General features: G+C 39.0%; 2 protein-coding genes across 2 annotated transcripts in view; both read left to right on the plus strand.

Annotated features, from left to right (window-relative positions):
- Window positions 1–4,378, plus strand: part of BLOC1S6 (biogenesis of lysosomal organelles complex 1 subunit 6) — a 9,871-nt gene extending 5,493 nt beyond the window's left edge. Inside the window, exons 4-7 of the mRNA XM_009643860.2 lie at window positions 741–885; window positions 1,968–2,055; window positions 2,669–2,755; window positions 3,544–4,378. Coding sequence (XP_009642155.1) covers window positions 741–885; window positions 1,968–2,055; window positions 2,669–2,755; window positions 3,544–3,663 — 440 coding nt within the window. The 3' untranslated portion in view covers window positions 3,664–4,378. The remainder of the gene's footprint in view (window positions 1–740; window positions 886–1,967; window positions 2,056–2,668; window positions 2,756–3,543) is intronic.
- Window positions 4,379–7,340: 2,962 nt separating this feature from the next.
- The window catches only part of SQOR (sulfide quinone oxidoreductase), a 16,772-nt gene continuing 12,846 nt past the window's right edge, over window positions 7,341–11,266 (plus strand). The window contains exons 1-2 of the mRNA XM_035899478.1: window positions 7,341–7,496; window positions 8,270–8,693. The gene's annotated coding sequence lies outside the window, so the exon portion shown is untranslated. The remainder of the gene's footprint in view (window positions 7,497–8,269; window positions 8,694–11,266) is intronic.

An 11,266-nucleotide genomic window follows, 5' to 3' on the forward strand; every position in this document is an offset into this window, starting at 1 on the left:
TGTCCCGGCCTGAGGTCCTGCGGATGGGGCCGCTCCGAAACCAAGTGCGTGCCGCTGTCGTCGTTTTCTCCCATGCGGTGTGGCCTCTAGGTGACAGTCCTCTATCCTGCAAGAGCAGTGCGGCAGTAAGTCGTTACAGCTTGCCCAGAGAGAATCCACGGTAACTGTTAACTAACACTTGCAAACTTTTGGAGTTCAGCGTGTGATGTTTTAATGGGGTCTTAATATGCTTTGAAAGGCTAAGACCTTTATTTAGTAGACCTAGATTTATTCCTGAACTTTGACAGCAAGGGGTGTATGTGTGTTAATGTTTAGGTATTCTTGATTCATAGCCACAACAACTGATATTGCCCCTTTTTTTTCCTCAGTAGGCTGGAGCACTTGGAATTTTTTTTAGTAAGATATCTTTGGAATACTCTCTCTCTCTCTTTGTATTCTGCTGGTGTTCAGATAAACTGTTCACCTGTCGTGATTTAGCCCCGGCTGGCAACTAAGCTTAGTTGCCGGCCGGGGCTAAACCACGACATCACCAAGGAAGCTCATGGAACAGGACTGGGAATAAGGGAGGGTTAAAGAGGGGGAGGAAAATGGAAGCACAGTTGGGTTGATAAATTGCAAAGAATTATCACTTCAGTATTGAAATGCTTTTAATTTTTAAACAGGAAAATATAGTTGCTCTAGGTGAAACTTGGGAGTGTGTGCTGACCTGTCACATTCAACCTTGCTGTTCTTTGGTGTAGGTCCTAGCGATGCATCTCCAGATGAAGGAGTAGTAGAAGATCTGCCTTTAATAGATGAGAAAGCTGTGGAGCAGCTAACTGAAGGATTGATTTCTCATTATCTGCCTGATCTTCAGCGATCAAAATCAGCACTACAGGAACTTACGTAAGTAAATTTTGAAACCTGACTTCTTATATTTGCATACTTTGTTTGCCACTTTTTTCAGCATAATGTTCTAGCTACCCTTAACTGGAATATCGTGTTTTGTAGCATTTCTGTATTCTGACTATAGCATCCTGAATAGTTAAGTGATTTGTGGGAGTACTGAGGGGTGTATAAGCTGCAGTGTAGCCTGCCAGAACTTTGAGTGAAGAATGTATAGTGCTAGAACTCTAAAATACCCTACACCAGGTACAGCAGAAGACATGCATATTTCATAAACACTTGTTCACTTTTGTAGTGGAAAGTCTGCTGAAAGCTAGATTTCTTTTGTTTGCAGACATGCAGTTCATACTCAGGGCAGTTTGTAGCATGGTGTGTTGTTTCTTGTCTAGTCTCTAAACTGCATCGCAAAAGATACGCTTGGAAAATTTAATTAAGGAGCTAAACAGATAAGAATTATTTGTACATTGGTATCTCACTGATAACTGAGAATAGTTTATACTCAAGTGCAGACTGGATCTGCCATGGATGCAAAGATATTGGAAAGGGCTTTACGCAGAGCTGTCTCAGATTTTGCAGGGTACGTTGGTTTGAGTTTCACAATGCGAGATGTAGTTATGCTGCTGCCAAGGACAGCCTGTGTCTGGAAATACTTTAGCTGATTTGCATGGATCCTTGGTGCTTATTAAGGATCTTCCATCCCACACAAGTTCTATACAGAAATAACTTAGTCCTGCAGCATGACGCAGAGGCAACTGAGTGGAAAGTCAAGAGCTAATTGTTTTTCCCTTCATTCCACTTGGGATGTTTACTCAGTGCAACCTATTCAAGGTTTTTGAATATTCATCCTGGATATCTTACCATGCTGTATGATGCCAGCTGAATTCATGTGTACTCAGCTGGGGTTTTTCTAAAACCATTCACTTATGTCTTTATTGAAATCGCCTAGCAGTGCATAAGAGGAATCTGATATTGGGAAGCACGTACTTACATTGTTATGACCAAAAGTAGTGTTTCTTTGAAGGGCTGGTTGAAAAGCATATGCACTGCTTTACTTTGGTTTTATGCATCTTTTTTTGTTTCAGACAAAACCAAGTGGTATTACTAGAAACATTAGAACAAGAAATTTCAAAATTCAAAGAGTGTAACTCCATTCTTGATATCAATGCTTTGGTGAGTACTATTGATGCTTTCTTAAATCTCTGCTAGCGTAGATTTTCTTGCTGAAGCATTAGTAGCAACTTGCATGTTTTCCTTGTTCTTAATGACCTACAGGAGAAGAACCAACTAGTTCAGATATTTGGGACAAATTGTTGCTGGAGAGGGTGTGGAACCAGCATATTTCCCTTAAATAGGACGGGCACTGGGAAGAAAGAGTAGGCTCAGTCAGCCAGTGGTAGTAGGTCTAGTTGTTCAAAATCAAAGCCAAAGCAGATGCGTGCCATTTTTCGGTAGGACTGGGGCTCCAACATGAGCTCTGTGCACCTCCCCAGACCAGCAGGAAGGGTGCATGAAACACTGATGTATTGTGCATAAAATGGTAATAGTTTATTCTGTTTAATGACTCTTAATTCAGTAGATTACTGGGTGTACCTGTTGAGATATGGTAGTTTTCTATATTAATACATGTAATAAGTGAACTTGATATATAACTGGAACATGTTTAATGCATTATCAAACTGTTCTGGTAACCACTATGTTTTTGATTGCTGTTTTGCTGTGTAGCTTTATAAAACCTGACAAGTCAAACTTGACAGTCGCTGCTTTAACTGTTACGGTTTTTAAGTTTTCAGAAGCTAAACACTATCACAACAAATTAGTGAATATTAGGAATGAGATGATGATGCTCCATGAGAAGACATCAAAGTTAAAAGTGAGTGGGATAAATATTTTTACTTTCCAACATAGAAGTCAAGAATACATAATTAAATACCTAACTTTTATTTTGGATGCATGATGAAAGTTGTGATTAAAATAGAATCTTCAGTCCTTGTCTGAAATGGATGTTTTCAGTAGCGCCAAACCATGTCTTATTTTTTAAACTTTCACTGCCTGTGCTCAAGCAACTCTAGGCATCTGAACTACTAGTAAATCTCAGTGTCATAGTGGTGTTTTTAAGTGGTGTAAGAATCATGCTTTGTTCTGTCGTTTAATCTAGTCCATTCCAATTAGTTCTATTTGTCGTTTCAGTTTCTGTGCCTTTTTAATGAAAACTTGATTGTCATAAATGTAAGATTTTCTCCTTCTAGTTAATGTAATATTAACAGTGGCTTAAGTTCACTGACTTCATGGTACATAGGCAGCCTCTGGTTATGTTCTGGCAAGCTTAGTCCTTCAGGATGTTCAACAAAAGGATTTTGTCTTGGAGGTAATAAATTGCACAGTACGCACTGTGTCTGGTGTACATGAAGGATGACTTTTAGTGAGATTGAAGGGAATCCAGTTTGTATTTTCCCTGTGCAGATCACAGACTTAGCATTTCTGAACAGTAACATGGAAATGGGAGGGAGGAAGAAAAAATGAACAGTTTATGCAACACCTGATCATAAGCAGGGTGGACTGGAGAAGATAAAGTTAAGAAAATGGGAGGGATTTTGTTTGTAGCTGCAACTTAAATACATCTATGAAACTTGCAATTATTTTCTTGTCTTTTCTGTTTAGAAAAGAGCACTTAAACTGCAACAAAAGAGGCAGAAGGAAGAACTAGAACGAGAACAGCAACGTGAGAAGGAACTTGAAAGAGAGAAGCAGTTAACAGCAAAACCTGCTAGGAGGACATGAAAGCAGAGCGTGCAACAACTTGTCCAAATCAATCCTTTCTCTGGAACTAAGGCAGACTTTGCTTAAACTGGGCTATAGCTGTTACTGGCAACAGCCTACTCTATGATATTACAAATTCCAGAATGTTAATAATAGGGTTGGTAACGTTCGCATTTTTTCATTTCAGCCATTCAAGTTGCCTTCTTTTGTAATGCTATGCAGTTTGATATTATTATAATGTAAGTTAATTTTTTTTTTAATATATATGTATATAGGAGAACTTAGGCATCACAGTTTTAAATACCTATCCATCTTTTGTCATCTGTTGTTCTGGTGTTTAGAATTCTGAGAGATATTTGGTGACTGGCATACATGTTTTTCAGACAAAATACAGAATACTAGTTAAAGTTCAGTTCTCATCCCCAGGCTTCAGTGGCTGCCTATTTCACTGAAACTGCTGTGATTCAGGCAGCTGGGATCTCTTTTCGATGCCCTGGTTCATAAGCGCTGACTTCTTGTGCAGCCTTAATTTGGTCTGTCTCTAATGAACTGAAGAAACTTCCAGTGTGTTTGCCTGAAAGCTCACTTTATTGCAGTAGTCTTGTTTTTTTTGTCATGAAGTAACTTAAGAACAGCTTTAAAGTAACTTCTGAATAATTTCCCAGTTGAATTGGTTGACTGGTGGGAGGAAGCAGAACAGTAAAGATTCTCAAAATGGATGTGTACACAATGCAAAGATTAATGAATTTGTGCTTCCACAAACATTTGAGTGAAACCAGGGAGCTGTTGCTTCTGTAATGGTTCAACAGGAAGACTGTGGTCTAAGCAGACTTCTGTGGGATTAGAACTTGCAGTTTCTTCTTCATTTTGTGTGACAAAATAAAACACAATCAAACCCAAACAATTTCCCCTTCATGTTAAGTTCAGTTACCTATAGGAAAAACTACTGCATTTAATTTTTTTCCTTAACAAGTTATTCCTTTGCACTTTGAGGCTATGTAAGAGAATTTTTGTTATGCTGCCCTCACCCAAATTGATGGTTATTAGCATATACTGATGATAAATGTGGAACGGAGGTTGATATCTGTTTCTCTGAATGTAGTTGCTTTTTTGCAGCATTTGGCATGTGTTTTCTGGACGGGTAAAAGAGCTTTAAACTATTTGTTCCTACAGTCTTAAACTAGTTATTTTATATCTGTGTTATTTTTCAAGTAGCAATGCAAGTGGCATGTTTTGAAGTAAGATGAGGAGTAAACTCTGTAAAGTTTTCCATAGAATATGTATGGTAAGGTTATCAGAGGGGCACAGTCAATTTTACTTTTTCTTCCCTTTTAGATGATTTACACAGGGTACACTTGCCTGGACTCTCCTGTATTAAAATCTTCTGAACTCCTAATTTCCTGTTCTTAATATTTGTCATCTTTTTCTGTGAAAGACGTACTCTAATGAGTAATTGTCCAACATGCAAGGTAAACTGGGATAATGTTTTGGGGCCAGGAGAACAAACTACTTAAAGTAGTCTGCAGAGACAGTGAAATGCTGTTACTGAAGCAGTAATAGATTAAAACTTTTCCACGGGTATTTTTCCTTCGTGACTTGTGTCTGTTAATTGTCAGTGGATTGTTGACCTGTGCTGTGGTTTTTATGTATTTCTAAGAGAAATGTAAAGAATTTCCACAGTCCATTTTTGGAGCAGAATGTACATAACTAAATATTGTTTAAATATTTTGTAATGTAATTTCAAAATCAGATTCTGGGAATTTAAACAGTTCTTATTAAAGTATAACATGAAACCGGATGCCTCAGTATCCAAATTGGGATTAAATTCCTGTGGTGGTACTTGATTTCTGTTCTGTCATCTAGAATACAGTTCAGTGTTTCAAGTTGTGGTCTTTCTGTGAAGAACTGTGGCTTTTTTTCCAAAGAACTGTGGGGGGTTTTTTTGTTTTGTGTCAAAAAATGACGGCTACTTTTACTGAAAATACAGAATTCTAAGCATAGAAATTGATGCTTTTGCAATTGCATATTTCAGTGTTTCTTTGATATGATTTCTGATCAAAGGAATAAAAGCTTTCAGTGTTTGCCTGAGGAAACACATACACATATGTAAAAATTTCATTGATAACTTTTTCCCATAAAATTGCAGTAAAATCTGGGGTTTGTATGAATTAGGAACTAATTTTAATAAACAATCTTTCTGTAATAGAGGAAAAAATTAATTAACATATATGGGGAACTTTGGTCCATTTATATAACTTTTTAATGAGCTCTTAGATTATTTCAGTCAAAACTACCATTCATTATCTCTATAGGATGTTGTTCTCCTGAGTGCTCCTCTTGTGTCTTAATGCATAAAAAGTAAATGCCACATTGGATTAACTTAACAATACTGGCATCTAAACTTGTATGCTCGCATTAATATGCGCAGCTAGAGTGAGTAATTCTATTACTGTCTACATTTAGTCTTGCTTGATTTTATAAAAAATTCCTTATCAAGTAGATAAATGTGGTAGCGTTAGATATTTTCTTACTGACTTTCTATTCCATCCACATGAGGAGGTGCAGCTAGCTGCATCTTTTTTAGGAACAGACAAAATGACAGCTTTAAAAGTCTTTTTTTTGTACTGCTTGTTTCATACCCAGTGTACTTACTTGTTTTTTATCAAGTCACAGCAGCAGAAGGCATTTAACTGTGCAGTAACTCTGAATTTTTTTTGTAAGATCCTACAAATTTAGAAATTACCATTGTGAACTGGAGAATCTTGGTTTCCTGTACTTTTATCCTTGCTATTGTTCACCTGGATGCTTAATTTGGGTTCCCCCACCTATAGCTGTACAACTTTATGTGAGATGATTTTTAATTCAGTGAAATCTGTTTTTTTCACTGGTAGTGGTAGCTTTCCCATGTTCATAAGGCAAATATTTGTTTCTTCAAAAATGACTACGGCATATTTGATCTGGTTTTATTCTATGTGCTGCGACCTGAGTGATAATGGCATAGATAATAACGTAAAGGTGGTTTCTGTAGCTGTTCTGTTGGGATTCTAGGATCTGAGAGAGTTCTCTGGCTGATTTAGTCCAAATTATGCTTCAGTGGACGCTTTCTGCCACCTGCTGCTTGCTTTGCAACATCACTGCCTGTTCTTTCGTTCTGGGCTCGATGCTTTAATGCCTTGCTGTGCAGGGGTCAGGGCGTTTTTTTAAACCTCATTAAATGTAATTGGCTCTTTGCTGGATTAGTTGTGTGAATATAACCAAATTACTGCTAAAATTTTTACAGGATTTGGACTTAGTGATGTAAATCTGTAAGAATACAAATTATGGCAGCATAAATAATTATTATGGCTATTCACGCTAGGTAAAATAGACGCATGAACTAAGTTTCTTAGTAAGGCAGTATGTGAAGGTAGCAAAGATGATTTCATTTATTTATTCATTTATTTATTTTTAAATTAAAGTGTAAGCTTAAGTTGAAGTAAACAGTTGGGTTTGGTACATGTATCACTGCTTTCCAGTAATTTGAAGTACACTTGTACTTGCTTTACTTTTCTCAGTCCTTGGCAAAGTGATTTGCAGAAAAACAGGCACCAAAACTGGACAGTCGCATCCCCACCACCACCGTTGTATGTCTTCAAACCAGTCCTCCAAGAACTCTTACGATGTGACAGATTCAGTTTTCTCAAATATTCTCTATGTAGATGATGAAACTGAAACTGATGGGAAGAACAACTCTATTATTGGTACCTGACAGTGTCACAACAGTGCCGGTGTGGAGAATTTTAACTGTTTTCCTCCAGGCAGTGACTGTTGGCAACCATGGATCTGGGAGGTTATGACTACCTTGAGTCTGTAATGTAAGTGTTGTTCATGAGATGTTGCATAGCTTTAAAGCACAGATGTTGGCCATACCTGATAATTCAGTGTTTCCATCTTGGTTTTGCTCCTATCTATCTGTTTATCTCCGTGATACCAAGCCATGGGATTTAAGAAAGGAAATAAAACACCCTGCTTGGCAAATGGAAAAGTTGCAACAAATCTATTCAGCTTGTACAACCTTGCAACTTAATGAAGCAAATAATTTACAGCTTGATAAAGAATAATTTCAAAATTTGTACACATGCAAGGGCAGTAGTCTCTAAAGCAGTAACTTACAGAAGTAATTAATTTTGCACTGTCATTCACACTGATCTATAAGACAAAGGAGAAGGCTGATCTGGTTTATGTGTTGCAATGAAAATACATCCCAGCACTGCTGTGAAAACAAGACCATTTGTACGTGTACTGGTCAGCAAAGCACTATACATGTAAATTAGCAATATAGTTTATTGTGTTGATGAACAACACTTTTCTTCTGTCACCTGGGACTCATGTAAAGAGTAGTATCTTCCTGTGTAAATACAGCCTGCAAGAGTAATAATAGAACAGTTAATACGGACTTTTTGTCACCCCACTACCTGAAACCAGTGTTGCAGCCCTGCAGCACTCAACTGAAGTTGCTAGTTTTGCAGTCTTTAAAATCGGGCAGAAGTCATGTCGATAAACGATATATGAGAATATATTTCTTACTCTGTTTTGCTTCTGTGTCTACTATTTTTTGCTTTTACTACTGCTTTTTTTTTTTTGCTAGCCTTACAAATGCTATGATTTAGAGGTATGCCAGAAGAAGAATATCTCCAAGAAAAAAATACCAAAGATGATGTGAGGAAACTACTGCTTTTCTTCTACATCACCCAGTTACTACAGTTCATTTGAGATTGTGCTCACTATCAGGTAGAGGCTTTCCATGGAAGAATAATCCCCATCCTGGAGAACTCGCATTCTAAGCCTCAACAGACATGGAGGTGCCCTGTGGAGGGGTCAGTATAATTACCAGGGCTTCCCAGGAAGGCCCAGTTGCCTGGTGAGCAGGGAGCATTACTGTTGCTCAAGCAGCCACCCTGGGGTGCCGGTGGTCCTGAGGAAGGGTGCAGCCAGGCAGTGTGTGCAGCCCTCGCACAGCACCCCCTCACCCTGCCTAGGCTTTGCTGTTGCGGGAGGGCTCTGTGCTGCAGGTAAGTAGTTTCTTCATGTTTGGTTGGTGTGTTCAGTTTCTAAGGTACATTATGTTTAAGTAATTTCTTTATTAAAATTGCAGACCATCTCTGTAAGAACTCTGTGGGGAAATATGCATGGGAGCATGAAGGGGATATTTTAATATTTAAAGATAATCCTAAAAATATATGTTTTTAAAAAAAAAACAAAACCAAAACAACTTTCTTTTCTCATGGAAAGAGATGAGAATCAACCTCTTGGAGCAAAACCTGGGAAAAAAGACTGTACTCTGACTATACCAGGACAGCTGGGAATGGGAAGCTTGTAGAAATTAGAAAAATGGGGGGGTGGGGGGTGTTAAAAGCTGTGACTGTAAACCATGGGGTTTTTCCTCTTTAGTGAAGTCATTTGTATTGATGTATTCACAAAGATGTCTAATCTCCCTGTCATATTTTTAAAGATACTGTGTCTTCTCCCAGTACATTTTCTGTCCAGTAAAATCAATGAAAACGTAGGTGTTCAGCAGCTTTGAAAAATAAGACTTTGCCTCTACATGGGAATGCGCTGTTATTAGAGGTCATTTATTTATTATTAATTATTGAGCTAGTGTTTTGGGTTTTTTTATTCAAATGTAATTGTTTTGCTATTTTTCTGTCTATAGAAAAGGACCACTAGATAAAGGTTTAGGGTTGCTAATACAGGTAACCTGATAAAGTTCAGATACCGAAGTATCGGTGATCACTAGGTTACAGCTACTGTAGTGGTTGTGATTTTGGTTTAGGCCAGCCTGAAGTTAGTGACCTATCCTAAGTGGATCTAGGTGGGACTTCTAGGCTGGTGCCAACCAAAACCAGCTGGGTTTAGAGTAGGGTTTGGCAGGGGTCCAGATTTAGAATTGGAGCTAAAGTTTGTAAAACCTGGAGTAGCACATGTATTAGGGTTTTGTTTTCAAATGCACTCAGAAGTGAGAAAGGGGAAGGCATTAGACTAAAATTGGGAGGGAGGATTTGTTTATGTGACTGTGCTTTTGTGTAGAATAAAAGTCGTGCAGATCCTATGCGGAACTAGTATTAGATGTGCCAAGTATTATGCAAGCAACAGGAAGAGGAATTGTTTGTTTCAGAGGCCTCTTAACTTTGGGCTCTCTTTTTATTATGTTTACACATTTTAGTTTGGTGTAGCTGGTTCTGTGTAGCTGTGGAAAGCATTACAGAAACCTCGCATGCATGTATGGAACTACTAAATACTGAGAAGTTCCTTTGAAAGGGTAACTTATATCCTGTCAAAATTAATGATACTGTTTGTCTAAACCTGATTCTTGGACTTAGTTTTTGTGAGAACAGCTACTGATTGGGAATGACAGTGTGGGTTTTTTTCAAGCAGGCAAAATGAGTTGTTCTAATTCAGAGGTTAAGTGCTGTGGCCTCATCTCCAGCAACCTCTGTACCTGGCAGGGAATGTCTGTGAGAACAGAGGTGAATTGTGAGGGTTGGCTTTATGATCATTGGCCTTCGCTCGTAAGCTGAGAAAAGCAACTGAAGCTTCCACACGTATAAGATTAAAGTTAACACAAAGTGTAAGACGAGTGGCACAGGCAAGCTAAGAGTATTAGCCAGTTTGCCCCTGGCTGGCTGTGAGGAGTGGCAGTACACTTGTGCTGGATGAATGACAACTGTGGAGCTGGGACAGAGAAACTGTCCTTGTCGGGAAGCGCAGGATGTGATTGCAACGTGCCTGCCTGGATGCGCCAGGGGACTGACACACGTACTGCTTTTCCAGTTGGCACCCTGCAGGATGTCTCGTTCCCTTCTGCTGCTCGGTTGCATGCAGACAGTGGAACAGCCTTGTGGTATCTTCCCATTTAATGCCCTTCCCCCATTCTTTATAGCTTTCCACAGTTGGCTGTGGATCAGCTGAGCAGTTTTACCTGTGCAGAAACTGTGTGCCAAAGAGGGAAAGGTTGAGCCTGAGAAGGAAATGGCCTGACACATCGTTTGGATCTATTGGTTGCTTGACGCATATGAGTTGGCATAAGTAATTTTGTCTTTGTATGTAACTCTTGGCACTAATCTTCACGTGACTTTTTTTGGCTTGACAAACATGACTTAGTGGATTAACAGCTGTCACCATGCCATAAATCAAAGGCCCTATACAGTTTTAGGGGAAAACATGTTAAGGCTTGGCTCAGCAGTGGGCTGCGGTTAGCTGAATAGAACAGCAACTGGCAGCCCTGCTCTCTGTCTGTACGGCAGCTGAAAGGATCCCCTTTCTCCATGCATCCAGGTGAGTTACACCCTGATTTCAGGCTAGGACTCTAATAGCTTATTTTCATTTCTTAATATTTCATGTTTTGTTTTGTTTTGTTTTTTTTTTAACATGGTGGGATTCCAGTATTAAGTCTGATTTTTGAGATGGCAAGCTGGAAGAGTAATTGGTTTGAAGATGGAAGGACATGTAGGAAAAAAAGATTAACACGGCCCCGCAGGCCCAGCTGAAACCTGCTCAGCTTTCCTTGAGTGCTGGCAGCTACGGCGGTGGGTTGGGACCTTCCTGCGGGATCCGATCTCTGGCCGAAAGGCAGCAGCGCAGGCTG

The sequence above is a fragment of the Egretta garzetta genome, unplaced genomic scaffold, assembly GCF_000687185.1.
Source record: "Egretta garzetta isolate BGI_Z169 unplaced genomic scaffold, ASM68718v1 scaffold287, whole genome shotgun sequence".
Taxonomy (NCBI): Eukaryota; Metazoa; Chordata; class Aves; order Pelecaniformes; family Ardeidae; genus Egretta; species Egretta garzetta.